The sequence below is a fragment of the Cryptomeria japonica genome, chromosome 11, assembly GCF_030272615.1.
Source record: "Cryptomeria japonica chromosome 11, Sugi_1.0, whole genome shotgun sequence".
NCBI lineage: Eukaryota > Viridiplantae > Streptophyta > Pinopsida > Cupressales > Cupressaceae > Cryptomeria > Cryptomeria japonica.
The window spans coordinates 69,418,756-69,442,713 of record NC_081415.1 but is presented as its reverse complement, the minus strand read 5'-3'; the positions used below and the strand labels follow the sequence as shown (position 1 = coordinate 69,442,713).

Genomic DNA, 23,958 nt, shown 5'->3' with positions numbered 1-23,958 from the left:
TGAAGGTGCTTGGGGCATTGGAAAGTCCAAACGGCATCACAAGCCATTCATACAACCCTTCTGTGGTCTTAAAAGCGGTCTTCCACTCATCACCCTCCTTAATCCTAATTTGATGATAACCACTTTTAAGGTCCAACTTAGTAAAATACATGGAACCTCCTAAATAGTCCATCAAATCCTCTATTCTAGGAATAGGGAATCTGTACCTTATGGTGATCCTATTTATTGCCCTTGAATCAGTGAAAAGTCTCCACTTGCCTCCCTTCTTTGTTGCTAGCACTACTGGGACTGCACATGGGCTGATGCTCTTCTTGATCAGTCCTTGATCTAACAACTCCTGCATTTGCCTTGCCACCTCCTTATTTTGGTCAGGTGTGAGCTTATATGCTGCTTTATTGGGCAGGGATGCACCAGGGACAAAGTCTATTTGATGGCTTATAGACCTTCTTGGTGGAAGAGTTGCAGGTGCTCCATCACTCACTATGTCTTTATATTCTTGCAACATTTGCTTTACCTCCTTAGGTAACTCTGTCTACAACTTACCTTCCTCCTCCTTTGAATTCACAAAGATGGCACATCCCATTGTCTCCTTTTCATGCAGCAGATGTAAGAGCTCTTTACTAGTGTTAAGTAAGACACTAGGTGTTCTTGAGGTTCCCTCATCATTCTCTGTCAAAGACTGAATCTTAAAGATTTTTTTGTCCTTCTTGAAGGAAATGGAGTTCTCCTCTCCATCATAGATCACCTTCCTATCAAATTGCCAGGGTCTACCTAGCAGTAGATGACAAGCATCCATGGGTAGCACATCACAAAGGATCTTGTCCTTGTACCCTCCAATAGAAAACTACACCCAAGTCTGTTCATTGACAAGAACACTCTGCTCTTGATTCAACCATGTCACCTTGTAAGGACTAGTGTGGGGTATCTTTCTAAGTTTCAACTTCTTGGCTACCTCATCTAATATGATGTTATCAGTTGACCCTAAATCAACTATCACCTTGCAAACCTTACCAAGGATTTGGCATCTCACCCTAAACAATGCTCTCCTATGTTTAGGTTCATCCTTAACTGGCTGTCTTATCAAGACCCTATTGAACATCAGATTTTCTCCAATTTCTGATTCAATATGGTCCACCTCAGGTGTTTTTCTGCTTGATGTGTCTTCATGGGCATAAGCAACCCTCTTTCAACTATTTGATGAGGTAGGCTTGTCAGGGCATCTATAGGCCGGGTGTCCCAATTGACCACAATTGTAGCATTTCATGGTTGCAAAGGAGGAATTACCCCTGCCGGTACCTCTGCCCCTATTTGGACCCCCTTATGCACCTCTTCCTCTAGAATGGCCTCCTCTGAGATTGGTTTCACTGTTATGTTCAGTCAACTTGGACTCTCCTTGATTCCTTTGCTCATTTGCCTTGCTTTGGTAACCACCTTGGTGACTCATTTGATCTCTACCTCTGCCTCTACCCCTGTTGTTGGAGTCTCCCTTCCTTTTGTTCCTCTCTTCCACCTTAGCAGCAAGTTGATGACACTTTTGGACAGTGGTAGGAGTCCATAGGCTTATCTTCTCTTGGATGTTCCACTTTAGGCCACTTAGATACCTAGCCACCTTGATAGATTCCTCCTCTTGGACTTTCGATCTAAGACAAAGCTTTTGAAACTCCTCTGTGTAAGAGGCCATATCAAGATCTTTCTGCTTCAATTCCTGTCTCTTCTTATGAAGTTGGACTTCATAATCCTCTGGCAAGTAGTTCTCCTTGATCTTACTCACCATGGCCTTCCAGTTTGCAATAGGTAGTTTCCCCATGTTGATTCTCTCCTCTTGCAAGTACTTCCACCATGTCAAGGTTGCTCCCCTTAGTCTTGATTTGGAAACCTTAACCTTTTGGGCTTCTGTCACACCTTCACACTCAAAATGGTTCTCCATACCCTCAATCCATTCCATGACGGTGTCAATATCCATTCTTCCACTGAAAACTGGCAATCCTTCAAAAGATTTTGTATTCAAAGCCTTAATGGCCTTTACAAAAGGTTCTTCAATGATTAAGGGGTCTGGTTCAGGTATGATGTCATCTATATCAATAGATTTCTTTCCTCTATCCTTGGTGTCCCCACTCCAGAGTTCTTGTGCCCTCTGATTAACCACTTCTTGCAGCTTGTCCCTTATCTCACTCATAGCATCTTCAAGGAGTCTATTTTTCTCCTTTTGTTCTTCTACCTCCCTAGCCATCTCTACATTAGTGACCATTGTGTTCTCCCCTACTGATTCACTAGAATATAGAGACATGCATGGTCCACCAAATCTTTAACTTTGCTCTAATGGGAATGGGCTTGGGATAGACTAGCCTAGTCTATGCTCTTGGATCCTTTCCTTGGATCACCAGGTGTTCCAACCACACCCTAGGGTCTCTAGGTATTCCCTTGCTTGTGGGATCCCCTGACCTTGCCCAATCCACCCACCAACAACATGTGATTCTTCTCCTAAGCTCTCACCTACTCACAAGCTTCTAAAACCCTTACATAGGCTAATAAGGGCTTAACTCTTCCTACACCTTCTCGGGTCCTAGGAAGGATAGGACACGTCTTTGACATATTTTTGCAACCACTCATGTGCCCCCAAGAGGTTTTGACTTTCCTTCTTGTTACCGATTTTACAATTTTGCCTTTTTTCCTACAAAATAGGGCTACAAGGAATGAACCCCTATTAGGCCTCCATTCCGGACTTTTAGGGCTTCCTCTTGCAAACAATGCTAAAACTTGTAAAACTTCCCAAAGGGACTGCTATTCATTTAGCAAAGGCTCTAGGATTTTCCTGGTTTTGGGCCCCCAATTGTCCGTACACTACCCTAGGCGAATTAAAGGGTTTTTAAGGCTTGCCAAGGTCACAAAGTTGGTTTGCTATCTTCACCACCTTGTCTGGATTGATGGAAGCTCCTCCTTCTCACCAGTGATGCTCCACACACCCCTCTTCAACTCCTCCAAAGGGTGCCTCCTCCCTTGTCCTTCCTTTCTCTCACGGACCTCTGCAACCTTGACCCTTCTTAGCCAGGCACAGACCAGTCTCGCCTAGGAGTGGGTCTTTGAAGGGGTTGCCTGCATTTTCCAAGGCCCTACTTCCTCTAAGACACTGTACATGGTCTGTACTCCTATACCCCATGGTTTCATGGTGTTTCCACAATGGGGATAGGAGTTTTCAACCCATTTCCACAAAACAATCCAAAACTGGACAGTGAAGGAGTAATTCACAAAATATTTACAAAGCACACAAAACCTGCACAATAAACCTAGTCTAATTGCTCAAAATGAAAGTATAAACACTATACAAGACTCTCAACGTAGTTTAGTTTTCAGAACAATCCATTGTCAAACTTTTAATGCTCCATTTGTGCCGACTGGCAACAAAAACACAGTCACAGTCAAGGTCTTTTTCCTTTGGCCGTACAATCTGACCTCCAACCCATCATTTTAGGGTTTGCAACAATTTATAATGTCTTTTCCTCGATTTGTGTGCCAAGGTTAGGGTTCCCAACGCCAAGCTAATGTTATGACCAATTTGGTGGAAAAGTTGCATGTCATGCAACTTTGAAAAGTTGTCATGCAACTTTTTGCAACTTTTGAGCAACTCTTGCAATGTTGCCTTTCTTGGATTTTAGGCCTTCTTTAGGCTATCCTATGGACACAACCATGCCAAAAGGACCCCAAACTCATCAATAGGCTCACATACCCTTAACTCTAAGAGAAAACTCAACCTAGACCTGTGAACCTAGGACCTAAACAAAACCAATGAGCTCCTGGCTCTTATTACATTTACATGGCTCCATAAAGAAGCAAAATCACAACAAAATCAAATGGTGGGAGCCCTTAGAAGGGTGCCCCTACACCAGTAGAGAAGAAGTTGTTGAAAGTTTGAGAAGCAAAAAAAATTGAATTCTTTTAAAATTAAATATGTATCAATGGGGAATATTCGGGAATTAAAATGAGTGTTTAGGGTGTGTAAAAGCTTTTTTCAAAGAAAATCGATGAAAGTTGAAAGGTCTAACTCAAAATTTAGAGCAAGGATAAAGGAGTTAGAAATGGAGAAATCTGAATTATGATGTGAAAATAAAAACCTTGAACAAGAATTGAAGGAAGTTAAATTAGACAATGAAGAACTCCAAAAAATTCAAATTTTATTATAGAGTTGTCTAACAAGACAATAGAAGATGTGAAAAGGAAAGAAGTTTAGAGAAGGATGTTGTAGTAAAATTGCAAGAAGAAATTAATTGATTGGATCAATTGCTTCTAACATGGCAAAAGGAAAATCAATACCTAAAGTCTAAGCCTATGCTATACATAATGCCGCATGTGATACAAATGATTTGTAATTGATGAATCATTTAATCAATGCCTAAAGTCCAAGCTTACACTATGTAGTGCCTCTACATTATTGTATACAAAAGATGGCTTCACAACCATTATGCATTAATTTGAAGAATATGCATATATAAGACTTTACAAATTACCCTAGAACTAAATGTTGACATTTGAATTCAACAAAAAAAATTGTGTGCATTTAGAATGCTCAAACAAATAAGAAAAATTCTTCCTTGGATCAAGGGAGCATTGAAAAATAAGAAAAATATATTCCAAACCACTCAAGAAAGCAACTTGTAAACTTGCTCCTCCTTAAATGATCTTTACCTGAGCCATTAAATACATGAGTAACAATTTACGTATATTCATAATTTTAAACTACATGGTTAATTAGTCATATGAAAAGAAAAAATTGTGTTTTCTTTGTTCTCAAATTGTACCTTGCACGTGACTTTTTAAATATTCGAAAATTAATTTCATATGCTTGCCAAGCTGCTTATAGCACTGCCAATGGTCACCAACAAACCATTAGGCTCTAAAATATCACTATAGACCCCAATTCTCTAACCCCATGTTTGTCCTATATATGACATGTCTTTTGTTGTACAAAAGAATACTAAAAAAGTAGTACTTTTAATTTTAAAATTCCTTAAGAATGACTTCTAGCTAACGTGTTTGAATTGTAGCTAGGTGATATTGACAACACTTGCATGAACAAGCTTGGAGATTAGATAGTTGTGCAATGAACAAAACGAAGATGTTGGGGATAAGATTTCTCTTTAAAGCCATCTTTTTTGGGCAGTAAATAAGATTGTCACAAATGCCCTTTGAAAAGGTGTTTCTCCTGCTAAATACGAATTTTGGGTCTACTACCATTGCTAAATTGCAAATATGTGTCACTACACCATTCACTTTTGTATATATAATCTCTCTTTGATAGTCGCTAATAGTCGCTTGGAACAATATGTGATTAACCCATCTTTATGCAAGGTACTCATATTAACTGGCTATAACTATGAGTTGCTATTATGCTCCCTCATCAACTCTATATATAGATAACTCGGATTGGTCATGACCCCCTATAAAAATACTAAAGTTAAAATAGACTACAGTAGATTGAAAACTAACAACAACGAATGACCTAATCTAAGATCTAGCAACTGACAACCAAAACTAAATTATGCAAAAATAATCACCCATTGGAAAAGGCTTACTCGTTGTCAAATAGAAGATTTAAACATGTTCACTACATATAATAACCATCAAGAAACTACCTAAGTGAACACTTGCAAACCAAAGGCTACATCAAGAAACTACCTAAGTTAGTCATCTTGCATAATTTGGAGGTTGTTGGTCGCCACATAAACAAAAGGCACAACTTAGCCTAAGAGGATTTTGAACATACTAAGTCAACAACTGATTAGATCACTAGAGAATGGAAAAAGAAAAATATGTGTCATGAAATAGCATGCTACTGAATAAGACCTTACAGCTTGTTCAACTCAAAAGGAGGCAAAACTTATAGAAGGGTTGAGGAGATAAATGCATGGCACAACTTGAACACTTGATAAGCTTCTTGAAGCATGATAAGGTAATCCAATGGGGCCCATTAATCCTTGAATTCAATAATAATCACGTAGGCCCATAGCACTAGGGGATAAAATATGAAGCCAAAACTCAAAGTGTATTACAAGGCAAGGGCCAGTAAGCATTGTGATCGACATTGAGGGCCACACTTATTCAAAGTTAGTAAGTATGGCTTCATCTTGGTTAGTAAGTAACCATTGTGATCGACATATGGTGTGTACACTATTGTTAAGAAGGTTGAAGTTATCACTTTTGAGCTCAATCTTTCAAATTTTAGTAATCATTTTGTTTACAATGTTAAAAAAATATTTTTTTGTCCACCCTTTACTAAACATATCAAGTGTAATTAAAATATGAAAAATCAATTTGGCTAACTCATACAACACAATCTTACATTAAAATTCTAACATTGTGGTGTCCAGTTTTTATATTCCATATATCTCAACAATATGATTATTTTGATCCATTTTATTATTCATTAACACATTAGAATTTGTATTGGCATGTCTCATTTAAGTTATTCTTAGGCCCTATATCACATTTATTGATGGCCGATCTCACAAATTAATGTTATTAACTATCATTCATATGAATTCAATTGCTACAACTTTCACTTAATTAAATTTCTTTTTAAATTATTTAAATTCATAAGATTGAATTGATAGAAAAAAATGAGCTTGCAAACTAAATGCCCTAAATGAGTACTTGGGATTTTGACCTGCTAAATCCCAATCTTTTGGACACTCTTTAGTTACCTATACTTCTAATTATAATTCATAGCCTAAATTTCCATTTGAGCTTTATTTAAATGAGTAATAATGCTTACAACCTTTTGAGAGGAAGACTATAACAAGACATATTAAACTACATATAAATATTATATGTATAAAAAATAATCGAGAATGGACGAAAATAAGCTTTACAATCAATGAAATATTAAATTTAATATTCAAATTTATAAAATCTGAAAGATTGATTTTTCCTGTGATGTAAACGGATGGAATTAGTCTTCAACTGTACATTCCCTAAAACCAGGGAATTCGTCGATTAATCTACAGATTCCATCCGACTCATCAGTCTCGATTTCTTATAAAATCATCGTGGCTTATCAGTACTCCACGAGTATGGCATGTGAGATCTCCTCTTAAGAAGTGGTGATTTTCACTCACTTCAACCCACTAGAGTGTTCAAATTTTGTATTCCCATGGGTTTTAATCACATGAAGAAACTCATGAATAAACCTAGACTTGCCAATCCACCCATATCAAGAGTACAGTGATGCACCCTGTCCACTTACATGTATCAGCTCAACTACAGTCTGGATCCATTAAACTCTCAACTACTTCTCAGAGCATGTTATATGGATAAGTTTTGAGCAAGGAAATACTATGCTTGCTGTACATATTTTGAAAGGATAGGAATCTCTTTAAATCCCCTGTAGTTTTTCCCCTGTCAATGATATTTGAGATGAATTCGGTGATATCATGGCAGTCAACATAAGCACGAAGGATTTTCGTGATACGGATGGCAGTTTCAGGTCTTGTGCTGAGAAACCTAAAAGCAGTTTCAAGCTTCTCACTGTGACTGCAGAGTAAGTTTTAGTTTACCTCTAGTCTACATTATACAGCACAAAGTTGATATTAGGGACACATCCTGATGACTCCATTATCAACATCTTTAACATTTTATTAATCTCTTCATTTTGAGGATGCAAACTGTCTGCTGCAAGGAATGCATGAATATTATTGTCTACCTCAATTAAACTGCACGCTGGTCTCTTTTTCAAGCCCCTGCATTGCATTGTCGTTCTCAACTTATCTACATCATCCCACATTCCAGCTGCTGCATAAATGTTTGATAATAGAATATAAGAACTATCATTTTTAGGCTCTAAGACGAAAAGGCATTCTGCTGCAAGTTCTCCTAGCTTAATATTGCCATGGATCCTGCAGGCATTAAGCAAGGCCCCCCACACACTTGGACCTAGTTTAAAAGTCATGTTTTTGATAAAGCATTCTGCCTCGACAAGATTTCCACAGCGCCCAAGAAGATCAACCGTGCAGGAATAGTGTTCCATGCTAGGTGTGATACAGTATTCTTGAACCATGCAATCAAAATACTTCCATCCCTCCTCCAACAAACCTGCATGACTACATGCAGACAAAACACCAACAAAGGTGATGTGGTTTGGCTTTGTGCCTGTCTGTTGCATTTTATGAAATAGTTCAAGAGCATCTTCGACGTGTCCATGCATACCATACCCACAAATCATCGCACTCCATAAGACCACATCTCTCTGCAACATTCTATGAAACAATTTTCGTACGGCAACTATGCTCCCACATTTGGCATACATGTCAATCAAGGAATTCCCAATAGGAAGATTCATCTCAAATCCGTTTTGAACTATATAATCACGGAACCACTTCCCTTGATTCAGGAACCCTAAGTGAGCACATGCTGGGAGTAGACTCACCATTGTCACTGAATCAGGTTCAATGTTTGTTTGTTTCATTTGACCAAAAAGCATCAAAGCTTCTTTGGCATGTCCATTCTGAACATATCCAGCAATCATTGCATTCCATGTTACTAAATTTTCTTTCGACATTTTGTCAAAAACCTGACGTGCATTCTCAACGACCCCGCACTTTGCATACATGTCGATCAATGAATTTAATACAAAAATCTCAGAGTCAAATCTATTTAGAATTATATAATAATGAATCCACTTGCCCTGTTGCAAATTGCCTTCACGGGCACATGCCTGAAGCAGACTCACCACAGTGATGGAATCAGGAGCTACACCTGCCTGCTGCATTTGATTAAAAATTGCTGAAGCCTCATTGGCACGTCCAGTCTCAGCATACCCAGCAATCATAGCATTCCATGAAACCAGATCGCTTTTAGACATGTACTCAAACAACTGACTTGCAAGCTCCGAATTCCCACATTTAGCATACATGGCAATAAGGGAATTCTCCACAAAAATGTCCAACTTCAATCCACTTTGGATTATATAATCATGGATTTGCTTCCCTTGCTCCAAATCTCCTAAATGGGCACATGCCTGGAGCACGCTGACCATAGTGACAGAATTAGGTGTGACATCAGCTAGTTGCATCTGAGCAAAGAGTTCCAAAGCTTCCTTGTCTTGCCCATTCGGCGCATATGCAGCAATAATTGCACTCCATGAAACCACCGTTCTTGTGGGCATCTTGTCAAACACTTGCCGTGCAATCTCGACCTTCTTGCATTTGGCATACATATCTATCAAGGAGTTCCCTACAAAATCATTGAACTCTAGCCCACCTTGAGTTACATATTCATGGATCTGCCGGCCCTTTTCGAAATTTCCCATATGGGAACATGCCTGGAGTACACTTGCAATAGTAACTGGGTTAGGCTTCATCTCTAACTGTTGCATTTGATCAAAGAGAACCAAGGCTTCACGAGCCTTTCCATTCCGAACACACCCAGAAATCATTGCATTCCATGTAACAACATCTCTCACAAGTATTCTGTCAAACACTTGGCGTGCAAATTCTATGTCTCCACACTTCGCATACATTTTCACAAGGGAGTTGGCTGCAAAACTATTGGCATCAAATCCAATTTTGACTACATGATCATGAATCTCCTAACCCTCTTGTAGAGCCTATAAACCCGCACACGCCTTCAACACTGCGCAAAACGTGAAATTGTCTGGCTGCATGCCTCCCTCATACATTTTGCAATAGACTTTAAGAGCCTCTTTGTGATGTCCACTCCTAGCACACCCTCTAATCATCACATTCCATAAAAAAGCATTCGGTTTGTAAATTTTGTGAGCCGCTTGCGATGCATTTGGTTCAGACATTTTGTCAAACACTTTGCGTGCATCATCCAAACTGCCAAACATTACATACGTAGTCACAAGAATGGATTGTATAAATATTTCAAGGGCTAGTCCAGTGACAATGATGTGGGCATGAAGATTTTTTACAGAATTGATATGTTTGCATGACTGAAACAGAGAATTCCAACTATTGGCCTTTGGATTGAGGTTTTCGATTAATTTTTCTGGGTTGCCATTTTGAATGGAATATAAAATTTAGTTTTGGCTCCCATTGGCACGTGAAACTGCAGTATGATGGCGAATTTGAAACAAATTAAAAACTAGCAGTTGCAGGGGCAGGGGCAGGTCTGATTGTAAAGGCATTATAACATTAGAAGCAGGTAGCATACAATAACATGCCATTTGGCATTCTGATTTGTTAGTCTTTTATGTACTTTTAATCATTTGTATGTCACTTATTACATTACTGTGTTCAATTTGAACCATCTAATAACCTAAGCATGCCATTTATGGCATAGCTGTGTTCAATTGAAACCATATAATATACATATTTCTTCAGTAGGTAAATTCATAAATTGTTCTATTCTTATTTAATGGGTGGTTGAAATGCATAGATGTTTATGCCATAAATGGCATGCTTAGGTATATTAGATGGTTCAAATTGAACACAATAATGTAATAAATGACATACAAGATGATTAAAAGTACATAAAAGACTAACAAATCAGAATGTCAAATGGCATGTTATTGTATGCTATGGCTACAACTAGTACGAACAGATAACATCCACATGTAATTTATATTCTAATATACATTACATCTATCAGTTTTGAAATTCCAGATTTCAACTTTAGGCCTACTCATAGAATCCCTATATATCATCTTCAAAAAATATAAGCACAAAACACCCAAGTGGTGGTATATTAAACTCAATCAAATCTTCTTGATTTTGTATTTATCTGAATTAAGACAAAATAGTTTTTTAGATGAAATGATTCTTCTTAAATTAGGTTGCTTAAAAATAAATTTGCCAGGAATTATAAGATTTTCCGAAAGAAGATTATTATTGAATCCATAAGCATATATTCTTACAAAAGATAATCCAGTGCATTTCAAATGTTGTGCTTTATGTGATGGTTAACTCTATAGAGCGACATGATAAGGAAGATGTTGATCTAAATGTAACTTTGTGAAATAGTTATATAAACAAATAAGGAATAAGCCTCTCTTGAAATATCAATGCATTTCAACTACCAGTTAAAGAAGAATAAATTAGGAATAAGACAGTTTGAAAACATCTATGCATTTCAACCACCCGTTAAATAATAATAGAACAATTTATGAATTTACCTACCTGAAGAAATATGTATATTATATGGTTTCAATTGAACACAACTATGCCATAAATGGCATGCTTAGGTATATTAGATGGTTCAAATTGAAGACAGTAATGTAATAAATGACATACAAGATGATTAAAAGTACATAAAAGACTAACAAATCAGAATGCCAAATGGCATGTTATTGTATGCTATGGCTATAACTGGTATGAACAGATAACATCTACATGTAATTTATATTATAATATACATTACATCTATCAGTTTTGAAATTCCAGAATTCAACTTTAGGCCTGCTCATAGAATCCCTATATATCATCTTCAAAAAATATAAGCATACAATGAATTGGAATCATAAGCACAAAACACCCAAGTGGTGGTATATTAAACCCAATCAAATCTTCTTGATTTTGTATTTATCTGAATTAAGACAAAATAGTTTTTTAGATGAAATGATTATTCTTAAATTAGGTTGCTTTGCATGACTAGCTCTTAAGAAAAGGATTCTTACAAGCTTAAGATTGGTAAAACTTGGTATTTCAGACCCATTCGATTGTGTCCTTTGTTGGCAAGCTTAGAAGGAAATGGATCATCTTCTTCTCAATGTCCTTTTGCCCAAGAATGTTGGTTCTTCATCATAAATAAATTGAATTGGCACACACCTCTCCAAAACAATCTTTGGGGTGTCTTTGCAAGTTGGCTCATTATTTATAAGAAATGTCTATTTGCATACCTATGGAGAGTTATCCCACAAATGGTAATTTGGAACATCTGGTGGGAACACAACAAGAGGATCTTCATGAAAGAAACTTCAGGAGCTAAACAATTTCTTATAAAATTGAGCTACTAATCTCAGAATGTGTTAATTTTATGTGCTCAAACCTAAGGAAATTGATTCTCCATTCTCAGATTGGTACTCAGGTATTCTTAAGAGCTGGGAAAAGATTAAATTACTATTTCAAGGAAGTTTATTTCAATAGCCTAAAACCAAGTTTGATAAATGCAAGATTAATTAGATCTGTCCACTTCAAGGTAAGTTTAAGTTAAACTTTAATGGTGTTGCTAAGGGAAACCCAAATGTATCTAGTGGGGGTTATGTAACTAGCGACCATACAAGTAGAATAATAGAAGGGGACCATACAAGTAGAATAATAGAAGCTATATCTTTGAGATTCTCAAATGGAACAAACAATTTAGCTAAAGGTCATTCTTTGACCTTTGACTGCAAATACTTCAAAGATTAAGCAGGAAGCCTTGTTTTGCCTCCATCCTTCTAAATCCAGGGGTTGTTAAAAGGAAGCTAATGGAAAACATATTCTACCTTTGCCAGTAACTCATCATGTACAGATATAAAACATATATACAAAAAGCCAACCAGATAATTTGTAGATCATACGAGCTGAATCATCCAATTACAGTTTTATAAACAGATGGTGTATGCTGTACATTCTGACCCATACATACTATTAGATACAAGCAAGGGAAACCCATAGAATTGGATTCATTTAAATATTTACCTTGCATCAAACCCTATCTATCTTATGCTGCCAATAAGGCAATAGAACTATCTCTCCAACGAAGCAGAGATGCATAATCATTTTGTTGAATCCAATGAACAATTAGATTTAAACACTGGTTGCAACCAGTTAATGCTAGAAAGAAACTGGGGAGCTGCAATAACATCAGCAAGTTTCATTTGATGTGAGAATCATAATGAGCATCATAAACACTAAATAAATTCTCACGAACCAAGAGTGGCAATTTTCCAACATAGATAAACAACCTTTTAAAAGTTCTTTCTTGCCAATATTGTCATATCCACTACCTCTCCACTATCTGCAAATATCCACAAATCTCTTGAATTTACTTTTTTCAAACTATCATGTCAAAATGGACATGACTGTGCCCGTGCTTGCCTGCAATAACAAATCCATTAGGTTTTAACTTTGTTTCCACCTAAACTCAGTTAGATAGTAGAATTGAGTTGGCAAGCATGTAGAAGATAAAAGGCAAATCCTTACCATTCTCGGTAGTATTTCAAGCACATGGCATGGTTGCAATTAGGCAAGGCAATCTTACTATTGGTCTCCATGCATATTCCACATTCTTCCTCCCGTTCCAAATCGAGTGCCCAAAGTTGTCCCCTCTCTTCATCAACCTTGTTCTTATATCTTTCCATGCATACTGCTTTCTGTTTACAATCTTTCATGTCTGATATCCCTCCTTCAAGTTGTAATAAAGATGGAAATATTACAGCTGAACAAGGAAAATTAAATCATTATGTTAATACATTACATCATGCCAAGTGCTAAATCAGATGTATACGATATACTGTTGATGTTTAATTAATTAATCAAGTTATCCCAAGTTATGCTTAAAAAGAGAAAATTAGGTTTTACCATAAAATTCTCTAATTGTGGCTTTTCATTCATGTGTTGACATTGTAGTGGTACCATCAACATAAACCTGCACAATTCCCACTTTGAAATATCAATAACTATTATGACTGAATTTAGAGAAAAACTTACATTCATCGATCAAAAAATATATCAAACTTGGACTCCCAGAGTTCTCCCAATTAATCCACGGGTATCTACTCATTTCATCCATGTAAAAGCTCCTACCAATGGTGATAAAGCACACAAAATAAAGAAAAAAAAATAGAAAAAAAATCCATTCAACAAAATTATCTGCCACAGTTGTCTATAGCTATACAGACATTTAGAATGCGAACAAATACACAAACCTTGTATATGAGTATTCTTAGCAAACCCAGTGCCCCTGCAAGATTGTAGTCGGTGCATTGCACAAGGAAAAGGAACAAGTGTGCTATTGGGCTATAGGAAAGTCTCATTTGCAGACAAGCACCATCATACTCCCTTGGAAACTCAGATGCCTTGCATCCCAAATACCAAAAGTTTAATCTTTGTGACTACATTTTGCTATATTATAGACTTGGATTTTATTTTCACTGATGCCTACACTTGGTCCTATCCTTAAAGACTTTCATAGCCTCTATTGTTAAACAAGTAACTCTTACTAGCTTGTATCATTAAACAAGCAACTCTTAGGAACAAACCAAGTTCAAGTGATGACCCCAATGAATAGGACACGATCGATGGTTAAGAGGTGGCTCTATTTTTAGTCCTACCATACAGTTTTCCTGAAAGTTTGGGAACAATAGTTTTGCCAAATTATATGGAGGAAACTGCAAATTTTTTGTTTTCTGCCGATACTGTAAAAATGGCAAAGACCATGAATAAAAATCCCTGCAGATTAGCCAAAGTTACAGAAGATGTTTGCCCCAAGAAAGAGCATGTTGTAAATCGGATTCTTCTCCAGTTTGAAGGGTTTCTGAGGAATTTAGCCCAAGCTATGAGGGAGCTTAAAAAAGATTAAGAAACAATGCCCGTTGAGTACACTACCTTGGAGATGACTCAACTGGAAGACAAGGTAAAGAATTCTGAAATTCTGCTCCATGATATATTGGGTAGGTATTCATTATATCTATTAACTTGTTGCTCGACCCTAATAGATTAAGTAAAAAATTGTGCGGTAATATCTGGGGATTTTTTAGATAACGTGGTCTTGGAAGGCTCTTTAGATGCCTTAAGACTCCATGTTTCGGAGGCTAAAGAATTTTTAGAGAAGGGGATGCCAAAATTGGATCCCAATGATTGGATTCTATGCAATTCGTTTGATGATGGGGCTCTTGGTTCAATTGTGTCTGATTATTCTCTCAGCAACAAGCTTGCAGAACAAATTGCTAATAGTTTAAGGATTGCATTGGACAGTGATGCTTTTTCCATTGAACTGGCTAAGTTGAAGGTGGAGACAACTGAGGCAGTAGAATTGAGGGGAAAGGTGTACTCGTTGTATTTGGAATAGTTCATTGTTCTGCTAGAGAAGGTGATTGCATCGAAGCGTAAGCCTGTTCAAATTGATTCTTATGAAAAGGTTGATAATATCCATAGAGACATTCCTATGCTTCCTTTACAGTCATTTATTTGCCCCATTACCAAGGATGTCATGAGGGATGCAGTACAAATTGCTTCTGGTCAAACCTATGAGCGTTCTACAATTGAGAGATAGTTTGGAGAGGGTCATACCATGTGTCCGACAGGGGTTGAGTTGAACAATTGTAAGATGAAACCAAATTTTTCTCTAAAACAATCAATTGCAGAATGGAAAGAGAGAAATTACAATATCAAGTTAGAAAATGCAAACGAGCTTCTCAACAATGTGGAGAGTAATGAAGAAGAACAGTTAAAGGCAGTGCAAGACTTGCAAGCCTTGTGTCAAGAGGAATCCTTGAATAAGTATAAAGTAGCCAATAAGAATCTCATACCTAGGCTTGTGAAATTGGCAAAATCTTCCATCATGTTGGCTGTCAAAGCATTCTCTACTCTAGCAGTCCTTGCAAAACAATCAGACAAACACAATATTTGAACACAGTCAATAAGCCTATTTAACAATGGTCTGCAATAAAAATAACCTTCCACAAAAACCTAAACATACCTCACAATCTATAAGAGTGCCCATGACCATTTGTCTTCATGGCGGTACATGAATTCCCTAAAAACAACCACGCCACCCATAAATGTGCCAACATATTTAGGGTTTCAGATTCCCTTATCTTAGTTGCTTATCGTTCGAAAAAAATAGGTTTCGAGCATTCTTTTGGTTGCAAAGCAAACCATAGCGCACGACCATGGGCATGATTTTCAAAGAAAGCAATTAAAATCCCACCTAACACAAAAATGCCACGCACATTTGCCAGGAAAAATGATTGGTCACCAAAAATTGCCAATAGTCAGATTGTCTTACACTTCAACAGACAAAAGCCCCCACTAAAAGCCTATCGGCTTAATGAAAACCCAAATTCAAATTTAGTAAACGTTAACTACACTATACAATGATTTTTTATTTTTTTTTATATTATGTAAATGTCGGGCGAGTTGCAATACATTGATTTTTCATACAAGCGTACGAGAATTATGAGTTGGAGCACATGTTTCTTCATGTGACATGTTCAATTTGTTTATTCATTCAATAAATCTTTAGATCTACATTTTATAGTCAGCCACAATCTCTCAAAAAAAATTAAATGCTTGCTTTTTGCTTTTTGCTTTTTTTAATAGATTTGATTGGTTTTATAGTTTTTTAAAATGTTTAATTTGTTTCAAAATAATTGTGTTTTAGGTACTGACCACCTTAGTCTCGGAAACTGAAGGTGCGCTCACCTTCTTATTGAATATTTTCATGCCATACAACTAGCCCATTCTAATTACCATTATCTATGAGTCACTAAAGGTTGATGTGTTAGTCATCTTGATGAAGTCTTGTCCCAAGACTAACTAAAAATCATCAATGTTGCAACAAAATTGAGAAATTCCATGCGACCCATCCATTCCCCAACATCTATAGGAATTCCCCCACCCACTAAAGTGCTCCCACCCACTTGTGATGGGGGGAGCCCCACAGGGTTTACTTTAGTGGCGAATTGGCGAATATTTCATGTCAGCGACCTGGAAAGTGGTGAATATATTGTACCGATTGGGGGTGGCCATATCATGTGGACTTAATAAATATTTGGCAAATGCACGACCCAATCACCCATTGTTTTATGTAATTCATTGTATCTCTATCAAAATTTCACCAGTAGAATCTAGGTTTTCCACACGATAAATTCAATATTTTCGCCTACAATTTTCGAGGTTGTCTTAATAGACGGCCATAATTCGCCAATAGCCATATAAATATTTATTGGCCATGAGGACCCAATTCGCCTTGCATTTTGTAGAAGTGTGTCTCAACTCACCCCAATTTTTTCCAACTCTATTATAATTACCAATTAACTGGACAACCCATAATTGCCTCGAAAATTACATAAGACGTGTTATAGTTAAGTGTGATTCGCCAAATATTTGTATACCATATAAAATTCCCTTTGAATTCACCAAATAAGGATTGGTATAGATACAGTCAAAGATCATATTTATCTCTACACAATTTGGTCAGTTCTGAGCTCTCAATTCGGATCACTAGCGAAGTTTCAGACGAGGAATAGCCATTGTTGCTAACTACATTGGCGACTACTAGTTACCTAAAGGTAAGTGATCATATTTTTGAAGTGTTATAATATTATTTTGAATTCATCTCTATCTGTTTGCACTGTTGAGTTCATTATTATTCAGTGGGGACCCGTCAGTGGTCACTCGAGAGACCTCAGACATCTAGATTATAGGTCGTAGAGCCAATGAATCATATAGTCAATTATTAATTCTTCAACAAGTTGATATTTTTTTACAGTTTTTATTTCATTGGAGATGTCAAACAAGAAGAAGGGTAGGAATCTTGAATGTGGGGAAGGCCAAGAGAGGCTAGCAAAATGCATAATGTTGTCTTTTTACTTTGGAATTGGCAAATATTGTGTTGAAAAGAAGGAAGGTACATCATCACAAGTACAAGTACAAGATTCACAACCTACACCGCATATTGAACAAGGCGGTGAACCTAATATCTCAGATCATGATGAATTTGAAGAAGATTTTTTGGTAGATAACCAGGTTAGACAAAATGATATAATCGACTTGGGTGATAATGCCACAAATGATAATGCATGGAAGGGGAAAAGAAAAGCCAAATCAAAAAAGGATCAACCCAAATCAAAAAAGGATCGGGAGTGGGATATGTCAGTGAGAAATTTTCAAATTACTTGGGCATCAAAGTATCCATTCATTGAATTAGTGGAGAATCCAATTGAAGGCAAGCCTTTGATAGAATGTATGTGTAATATTTGCACTTGGAAATATAAAAAGGAAAAGAGGTCGCAGCTAAAAATTGACACCATAGAAAAACATATGGGTAAAGTTTACAAAAAACAAATGATAGATGGAGTTGAAAAATCAGTGATAAGATGGAAAACAAAAGAGGAATGTAAGCATGTGAGGAATGCTAAAGAATTTTATTTTCAGAAGAAAATACAGACAAATCCTGTTGAAGTTAAAGGTTCTATTCAAGCTATTCTTGGAAAAGCAATGCAAATAGCACAACTAGGAAAATTTGTTTAGTTAAGTGTTTTTTATTATATTTTGAGCAGAGGGCATGCTATGATAAACTACCCATCAATGAGTGGTTTATTACACTTTTTGAAAGTTCCTAACTATCCTAATAGTCACTGGTTAGTAAAAAGTGGATGGGAATGGGAAAGTTCTCTTGTTGAGGTTGAAAAGGATGTAAAGGAAAAAATAAGAGAGTCAAACTTTATTTCGTTGTCTTTAGACGAAGTTACGACAATAGATAATACTTTGTGGGTATGCATGCATGTTCATACTATACATAATCATGCCCGCCAACCTCCTCTACTATTTGTTATTAAAATGAAGGATAGTGTGACAACTGAAAATTTATTTTGACTAGTAAAGAGTTGTTTAATTGAATATGGAGGTATGGATGACATGATGATTGCCAAAAAGCTAGTGTGTGTTGGAGCGGATGGAGCTTCAGTAATGCAAGGTCATGGGAATGGTCTTTGCACAAAGATGAAAACTTCTTGTGCACCCTACGTTACTGGGATTCACTGCATGACCCACAAAAGGAATATAGATTTTGGAATTGTGAGCAAGCATGCTCCAGTAAAAAAATTGATCATTTAATCAGAGAGCTCTAATCACACTTTTGTCGAAGTCCCAAACAATTTATGGAATTTCAATACTTTTCTGATGGAATAACCGATGGGAACAAGATTCTTAAGGATAATGATACCAAATGGATCTCTTTGGATGGACCAGTGCATTGAGTTTTTTCAAAATGTCCATCCTTGATTGGACTATTTCACACAAATTTCTATGAATCAGAGCAATCAAAATTTCCTAACCTGCTTCGGAGGTTAAGTAATATAGAGACACTCTTAACTTTAGCATATCTTCTCCCCATTTTAGAGGAAATTAGAAATATTATGAAAAAAGTCCAGCAAAGAGCTATGTATATTGCAGAATATGCTAAGTTGTGTAAGATGACATGCCTCACCCTCGATAATCTCTATGGATCTATACCAACATTATCTGATGAAAATTTTGCTAAGTGGTAGACACTCATAGATTTGAACAATCCTGATAACTTTTTACATATTGGTGCAAACGAGGAGTTATGTGCCAGTGTACGCCGAGTTGAGATACCAATGAACTACTTTTCCATGATCGAGCCCAAGGAACCAAGAAAGCACCCCGAGAAGCAACTAGCAAGAGTTATAAGGGAAGAGTTTAGCAAGATTGTTGAGTCTATAACTGCTTCTATGAAGAAAATTGCCTATGATCTTTCCTCACATATTAGAAGCAGATTCCCTCTTGACAAACTAATTGAATCCATATCTATTGTGTTTCCTCACTATTGTACCCTCAACAATTCAGCTAAATTTTGAACTCAGCTACTAACTTTGATAAAGCAATTTCGCAAATCCAAAGAGTTCAATGGAGTAAATATAAATAGAATTTTAAATGAAACTCTTCTTAGAGAGAAATCAATCCATTTTGCATACACTATGAAGGAACATTTTTCATACACTATGAGGGAACAATATGACATAATGGAGAACCCCCACGAAGAGGGATAAAAAACAAGGCTTTGAGCAAATCTAGGTCAGAGCGAAGTGATGCGTGATTCAATATCAAAATATTTCAAGCGTGTTGTTTTATGTCTTACCATGATATTGGGTTCAGTGGAGGATAAGAGAGTTTTTCAATGATTTGGGGTTCCTAAAATAAAAGCTAAGAAACAAACTAGACAAGAATTTGGAAAATTTCTTGAGGCTCTATACATCTAGGTATGATGTCCATACTTTTCCTTATGATAGGAAACTAAAAATCTGGAGGTCCAAATGTGAAAGAAGAGTTTTGGGAAACACTTCAAACCAAAGTGGCAGTGAGACAATTAACTCATGTACTAGACCAACTGGTAGCATTGAGATGCAGTTCAGTGGAGGTATGTAGACTCGGAGTGAAGAAAACACAAACAAGAATCAAGGAAGCTCTAAATTTGTTGAGGAGGAATGGCAACTTTATGAGATTTAGGACTAGCACTTTTTAGCTATTTATTAATCTTACTGTATCTCATCATTCATATTACAAAAACATATTATTGTGGTTGATAACTTGATGATATTTTATGTGTCTATCAACTTTTTGCAATTAAAATTTTATATTGATTTGCAGTTGCATTTTTCAACTTTCTAATTTCAAATAGAAAATAGCAAAATAAAAGAGCATAATGTATTTATTGATAGGGTGATTTTTATTTAGACATGTTGATATTTTCATTAATTGTTTCAAAATATAGGCATATGATACAATTCATTCAATACATAGCTCTATGTGATTCTCTATGCAAAAGTCAATACGAAATTTCAGAACCCTTTGGAAATGACCCTGAATTCCCTTTTATAGAAACAAGGGAGCAACAACAGCTTCAAGTCTATTTGCTAATAAAGAAAGCCCTACAAGGGGGGGAAAAGTTAATGAAAACCATGTGAGTTCGACCCGAGGGCACAGTGCTCAACAAACAAACACAGAAAGTGAAAGTCGAGAAGGGAGACTCTATCTGGGAATACGTATTTAGATATGGGTGGGCACAGAGGCTTTTAGCAAGCAAGCAGAATCAACATCAAAATCAATTACCAAGGCACTGAATCTATTGTCCCATCAGTATCACAAACACAGTACAATTTTACAAGGCTAAAGGTATCTATGACCATCATAGGCCGGATTAGCAATTTAGCAACTGCTACATGTCTCATGTTTGAAAAATAGAGTTCAAACTTAAAACTTAATTCAAGCCATGATAAATTAAATATAGAGAATAGCAGTGCACGGAACCTAGAAATCAGAAATAGAGAAAGACAAAAAAGTTAAAATTTAAGAGAATTTGAAAATACAAATTTACAAGGCTGAAGGTGTGCATAATAGTCTGGATTAGTAATGGTGTGTGTTGCATTTTTCATGTTCATAAAACAGAGTTATTTCAAGCGATGCCAAATTCCAAACAAACAAAAAAGTAGAAAACCTTGAAATTAAGAGTAAAAGTAGAAAACTATGCAATACATACTATGATTCATGAGATCTTTGTGCCAATTTTTGTAGGGTGCTCCACTCTTCGTATTATGGAAGTCCAATTTCTTTTAAATTATAGTAAGTAAACTACAACTTTGTCAACAATCCATATTTGGAAGAGTGACTTGACTCCACTGTTTAACCCAATACTGCATACAAAGTTGTCAATGGTTTGATGAAATTCAAAAAGTTGTGATGCATTGTGTCCTTAGGAAGCAAGTCAAATTCAAACTTCATTTTATCCTCCATCCTTTTTTTGAAAGCTTTTTTTCCAATGAATTTATTTTATGTGTCAACACTCTTTGACAAACCAAGATTTAACAATTTGGTTGTCTTTTGTTGCAGCTTCATTATCTTTATCCACAATTTCTTGTGCTCCCCTTAGTTTTTGGCATTCTTGAATGATAGGTGATGCCTTTACTGAGGCATCAATGCATCTCTTAATTCCCTTGAATGCCAAATAGCTATCACTGGCACTGGAGACTTCTTGCAAAATCTGTTTTACAATATTCTCTTTTGAGTAAATATTTATGTTCTTCTCAATGTGGTCTTTGAGCTTCCAAAAAATTACTCTCAGACTTTCATTCAATTCAAACCATTCAGACAACTTGTCACTCCTCTACATTATTTTCCCCCAAATGTTTTCTTTTCTATACTTCATTGTATTTTTCATATTGTCTTCCGAAGTTTTAATTTTATTATTTGCATTCTATAGCTCTTATTTCATTTTTACACATTTTTTTCTTTCTTCCTCTGCTTTCTCTTCCAAATATTTTTCTTTTTCTGTCTCGTGCTCCAATTGGTTTTGTAAATTTTTATTTGTGAAAGTTGCAGACTCCATTCTTTTATATAATTTTGCTGAAGTGGCTCTTTCATCATCAAATTTTTTAATGCTTTCATCCAATTTTTCCCTCAGTTCTGCCTCCATTTGTAATTGTTGATGTAGAGGCTGAATTTTTTATCCTTATTTGTAATTCATTGTGATTCTCTACAAAATGGGAGGGTTAGTCATGATAACAAAAACACAAACAACAAGAAACAAATTTGTTAGTGTTAGAAATCATAAGCAAAACACTTTCCTAAACAAGCATATCAAGAAAGACACTACTAAACAAATAGAAAGCTTAAAAATGATGCTCAAACATCTCCATATGCTCTCTACCATGCTGGTAGCTTCTCCTTCCTTTCTCCTCTCCTCTCCAAGTTCCAAATTAGTGTAGCTCTCAGCAGCTTTTTGCACTATGGATGCCTTATGGAGGTTCAAGATTGAATATGATTTACTTATGCAATGCAAGTGTAAACAAAAGCTAATATTTAGATGATATGGAATGAAAATGATTTATTTTAATCCAAAATAACAATATATATTGATGATTTATACTAAATTCTCTCTCTAAAAAAGACTATAATGTAAATGCATACAAGTTGTTCAGGATCATGGCTAAGAATGCTAAATACTTGAGGATTTGAAGATGACGAATGTGAGCTCTATTTATAGGTAAAATGGAGCAATGGATGGTTGAGATTGAGTAATCTCAACAAGGGTTAGGATTGAATGGTTTAAGATCCATGTGAGGGCTTTCAACCCAATCCCAAGATGACAAGTGTCAACATGAGAGGGGTTGAGGGGAGAGAGAAGAAGCATTAAATGCTTGACATGACCTGAGGATTAACTTGGAAGGTAAGGTTAAGGTTGAGTTGAGTGAATAATTTTATTATCCAAAGAATAACGCTTTATCCAATGGATAAACTCTTGTGCAAGAGTTAGTAAGGATAACCATGGTCAAAGCAATAAATGCTTGAGGAGACACATGGGTTACATGAGGGTTGAGTTAGGGGTCAAAGTCCCTAACCATGGGTGCAAGTGGATCTAACCATAAATGGTTATGTAAGAGCCATTAATGGTCATGTAAGAACCATTAGTGATTTGGAAGACTTTAGAGGTTAAATTGTTGAACAAATAAAGCATTGAATGCTTTTCAAAGACTTTGAAGGCTTTGAGAAGTGACTCCAAGTTGCTTAGGAATATGACAATAATTAGGGGATGAATTAGGCTAATTAAAAAGGGTTTAGAAGAATCTAGAAGGGGTTTAGGATTGCAAGTGTGTTTGGTGGGTGAGGGAAAATAGGATTTTTATTTCAAATAAAATTCAATTATTTCAACAAATAGGTACAACTTGCATTTGTAGGAGAATGTAAGTTGGGGGGAATTTAATGATTTAAATAAATGTTTTATTTAATTTATTTAAAAGAGGAAAGGGGGTTTAAAATGAAATAAATAGGATTTATTCATTTAATTGATTGTGAATTTAGTTTAATGAATTAATTAAAATAAACTGAATAATTTATTTAATTAATAGGAGAATGTTTGAAGATGAACTAATTAAATGTTAATTTAATTAACTAATGGCTAGTGGGTTTTTAATCAAATATATAGCAAATATTCATTTAATTAAAATGGATAGATTTATGTGACTACATTTGCCCCTCTTTGAGATGGTGCAGTTTATCGCGTGGTTTCAAAGAAAGAAAAATAGGTATGAAAAAATATGCCCCATAAATGTTAATTTAATGGGTGGTATGCCCCCTCGAGAGATGGGCCGAAAATTTTGAAAAATCGGATGACCTCTTAAAAAAGAACGAGAAGTGGAGGGGAGGTAGAATAGAAGTAATTAGCAATAATGGTGAAAGAATGGAAGAAAACAAAGTGAATACGGAGAAATGGCAAGCCAATGAG

The 23,958-nt window shown here is 36.1% G+C and overlaps 1 protein-coding gene and 1 pseudogene across 1 annotated transcript; both read right to left on the bottom strand.

Annotated features, from left to right (window-relative positions):
* Positions 1-7,549: 7,549 nt before the first annotated feature.
* Positions 7,550-9,508, bottom strand: LOC131048729 (pentatricopeptide repeat-containing protein At1g11290, chloroplastic-like). The gene has a single exon (XM_057982797.2). The coding sequence runs from the start codon at positions 9,506-9,508 to the stop codon at positions 7,550-7,552; it is 1,959 nt and encodes a 652-aa protein (XP_057838780.2).
* Positions 9,509-12,403: 2,895 nt separating this feature from the next.
* On the bottom strand, positions 12,404-14,617 carry LOC131048728 (E3 ubiquitin-protein ligase AIRP2-like; annotated as a pseudogene).
* Between the last annotated feature and the right edge of the window lie 9,341 nt (positions 14,618-23,958).

Excerpts from the sequence above, each read along its gene's own strand:
- LOC131048729 (XM_057982797.2), bottom strand. The coding sequence starts at position 9,508 with ATGTATGCGAAGTGTGGAGACATAGAATTTGCACGCCAAGTGTTTGAC.